This window comes from Sinocyclocheilus grahami, unplaced genomic scaffold, assembly GCF_001515645.1.
Source record: "Sinocyclocheilus grahami isolate Dianchi unplaced genomic scaffold, SAMN03320097.WGS_v1.1 scaffold17022.1, whole genome shotgun sequence".
In the NCBI taxonomy this organism is placed as follows: Eukaryota; Metazoa; Chordata; class Actinopteri; order Cypriniformes; family Cyprinidae; genus Sinocyclocheilus; species Sinocyclocheilus grahami.
The window spans coordinates 529-4,046 of record NW_015516402.1 but is presented as its reverse complement, the minus strand read 5'-3'; the positions used below and the strand labels follow the sequence as shown (position 1 = coordinate 4,046).

General features: G+C 36.9%; 1 protein-coding gene across 1 annotated transcript in view; it reads left to right on the top strand.

Moving 5' to 3' along the window:
• Positions 1–3,518, top strand: part of LOC107579390 (protein odr-4 homolog) — a 4,644-nt gene that overhangs the window by 604 nt on the left and 522 nt on the right. The window contains exons 4-11 of the mRNA XM_016265225.1: positions 9–45; positions 135–263; positions 380–475; positions 546–605; positions 684–842; positions 1,363–1,450; positions 2,341–2,526; positions 3,234–3,356. Of these exons, the coding sequence (XP_016120711.1) occupies positions 9–45; positions 135–263; positions 380–475; positions 546–605; positions 684–842; positions 1,363–1,450; positions 2,341–2,526; positions 3,234–3,356 (878 nt within the window). The remainder of the gene's footprint in view (positions 1–8; positions 46–134; positions 264–379; positions 476–545; positions 606–683; positions 843–1,362; positions 1,451–2,340; positions 2,527–3,233; positions 3,357–3,518) is intronic.

The following is a 3,518-nucleotide window of genomic DNA, read 5'->3' as shown; positions in this document are numbered from 1 at the left end:
ATGTGCAGAACTGTCTGCAAAACATTTGATGTGAAAGATCCACAGGTAAGAGACACTTTTTTTGTCTTAAAGCTTGGAATAGTGTGGCAGATAGTATTGGATTAATCTGTGTTTTATTTGTTTTGCATTTATAGAGTTCGGCCAAGCCAGCAGACTGGAAGTATCAGACAGGTGTCTCATCATCCTGGCCCATGTTGATCTGCTCTGTTGAGGTGGATGTGCAGATCCTTGTGTCTTCTGATATCACAGACAAGTGCATGAAGGTATGAAGGGTGCATGGAAAACAAGGTAGTGTTTTTCTTGTGTAGGATATTGTGGAAAATGAGCAGAGTAGGTTGATATGTTGTGAGTTTAATCTTCCTTTGCCTCCCTTGTCCAGGATGGTCTTAGGAGGTGGGCTGAACAGATTGAGGCTGCTTACTGTCTCATAAATGGCAGACAGGCATTAGATGACTCTGAACTCTCATCAGGACAGGTAAAAACTTCACTCTGTCATTCCACTGTCATAATGATTCTTCATTTGAGTTGATGTTTGCTCTTTTCAGAAAAAGAACCCAAAAACTACCCATCGTCAGACACTGCCAGCACGGATCTTTGTCACTGATGTGAGCAGCTTCTAATAGTTTCTTCTGATGAAGATTATCAATGGTGCAAATATGTGTGTATTGTCAAATATATAATAAGTATATCAATGTCACAGGAACAGTCAGAGCTGGATGAGTGCCAGCAGTACCAGCAGTGCTCTGGTTCAGGTGTGCAGTGGCTCCGTGAAGGTTCGAGGGGTGGTTTACTGCAGGGCCTACATCCACAACAACAAACCCAAAGCCAGACATGCAGCACAGGTCATTAGAGCCTATTCATACTGCTCTATGCTTAGGGATGTGCAATATATCACTACCATATTGTTAAGAACTAATGTTTGATATATATCAAATATACTGATATTGGATATTTAATTGTTAGTGCTCATTTCCCCCTATTTTACTTTTAGATTACCATTGCCAATCATCTAACACTCACTTAAAATCTTTAAAACACTCATAATTAAATAATGCTTTTAAATGTAATCTTTAGCAAATCTCAAAGTAAACTCATTTTTTTATACTGTACATTATAATGTTGTAATGCCTGAATTCATTTTTTCAATTCATTCAATTCAACTTTTTTTCTTTCTTTTTTTTTAATATTCATTTAGACAAAATAATTTATTCATTTATCGGTTATCAGCCGTAGCATGAAAATTATATTACACAACATTTGTCATGATCAGAAAGCTGACTAAATACACTTTTTTTCTGTTTGCCTGTTATTTGCTGTCTTTGAGAAGATTAATACTGATTTATATTCTCTTTGTACTGGTAGGCCATTAAGAGAGGCATCATAAACACGGTTTGCTCCAGAGTGGAGATGTTTCTGGAAGATCTTTTAATAAATGAAGGGAGTCACAAAGGTACAGTGGTCCATCATGACTTACATGTGCTGTTGGAAGGGATAGTTCACCCAAAAATGAAAATGCTGTCATCAGTTATTCACCCTCAAGTTGTTGCAAATGTTTATGACTGTCTTTCGTCTGAGGAACATAAAAGAAGATATCGTGAAGAATATTAGTAACCCTTTCAGTCCATTGACTTCCATTGCATTTTTGTCCATATAATTGAAGAGGGATATAAAAATGGTTACCAATATATCTTGTTTTAAGTTCCACAGAATACAGAAAGTCATTCAAATTTGGAATGACACGAGTGTGAATATATGATAACAGAATCTTCCATTTTCGGGTGCACTATCCTTTCCACAACAAACTTTTGCAAACACCAAATTGACCACTAGATGGCAGTAGGTTGCCACAATTGTGACCCTGGAGCACAAAACCAGTCATAAGTATCTCGGGTAAATTTGTAGCATTAGCCAAAATACACTGTATGGGTCAAAATTATACATTTTTATTTTTTGCCAGAAATCATTAGGATATTAAGTAAATATCATGTTCCGTGAAGATATTTAGTAAATTTCCTACCGTAAATATATCAAAATGTATTATCATTAGGAAAATGCATTGCTAAGGACTTAATTTGGAAACCTTTAAAGGTGATTTTCTCAATATTTTGATTTCTTTTAGTTGTATCACGGCCAAATATCCTATCCTAACAAACCATACATCAATGGAAAGCGTATTTATTCAGCTTTCAGATGAATCTCAATTTCAAAAAATGTACCCTTTTGACTGGTTTTGAGGTTCAGGGTCACAGTTGTCTTCATTGAGTGACATCATTTTGTGCATAGTACAAAAATAAATGTATTCATAATTCAAGACATAAGTTCCCATATTGTTTGTCTTTGGTCTGTGCAGTGGGCAGCAGGCTCTTCCTCGGCGTGTGTTTGCACCAGTGCCCATCTCCGGCCTGTCTGTGTGTGACTACATGTTTCCAGATGAAAGTACAGCTGATGTGGCCGAGCGTCTGAAAGAGATGCTGGACTGCGAAACACCAGAAGAGGACATAGATACTGGTTTGGAGGGCAATCAATGCATGTTTCCCATATGTGACAATTAATTATTATGGTTACATATGGTTAATTAATTATCTCACTTTATTTGAGTGTCTCATGTTATAAGATGGCTTTATTTAAATAATGAAACGTCAGTACTTAAGGAATCGCACTGTGGTAATGGTTTGTATCACCTCTAGGCTTTTTTAAGTGGACCTCAGATGTGTCACTAGGGTATTGTGCAATGGAATGCAAGTCCTTTCAGAGTCGCTAGGATTCAGGGATGACTGAACACAAGTATTGTAGGGGCTTTATGGTTAAACGGTGAAGAATGTGTATAGGTGTGTGGCTTATAGAATACCAAAGGATAAACCTTGTCAAAATAGGTGCATACAGACCTTTTGTGACACACCCTGCCTCATTTCTCCTCCAAAATAATAGCCAGCTACACCTTGCCTCTTGTTCAGACCAGTTTAGGTTTGCCCTCAAATGGTTTCCATGTATGGTTAAAAGGAAAAATGTGGAAGAGGTAATATGACTAGCCGCCGGCTATCTGATCCCTTGTAATAACAAGCCCTTTGGGGAACTTTGGAATATCGTCTCTGACACAATCTCCACCTTGGAAAAAGGGGATTAATTTCCTCTTCTTTTTTTTTTCCTTGCATCATTTCTTTCTCTTCAGTGCCACGAGTCTATGATACCTAGTAATTAAATTTTGTACATGTTTGTGCATGTTTTATTTCCAGTATTTTCCGATGTTTCTGGATCAGAGATAACTGACAGCCCCAGTGATGATTCTAGTAAGCATGTCATCTCAGAAGTCCAAGCTGAAAATCCTAAAAATCAGAAAGCCCCTCAATATTATGCTGGTAAGTGCTTAACATTATTCATAATTATTCATATTAATATTGATCACTCTCTGTTTCTCTATGAGTAACTAATTTATTCATAAAATAAGTCATTCTCTTTCTATCATGGTATTAAATGGGGCTCAACGATATAGTTAACGATAACATTACGCTGTATAATGA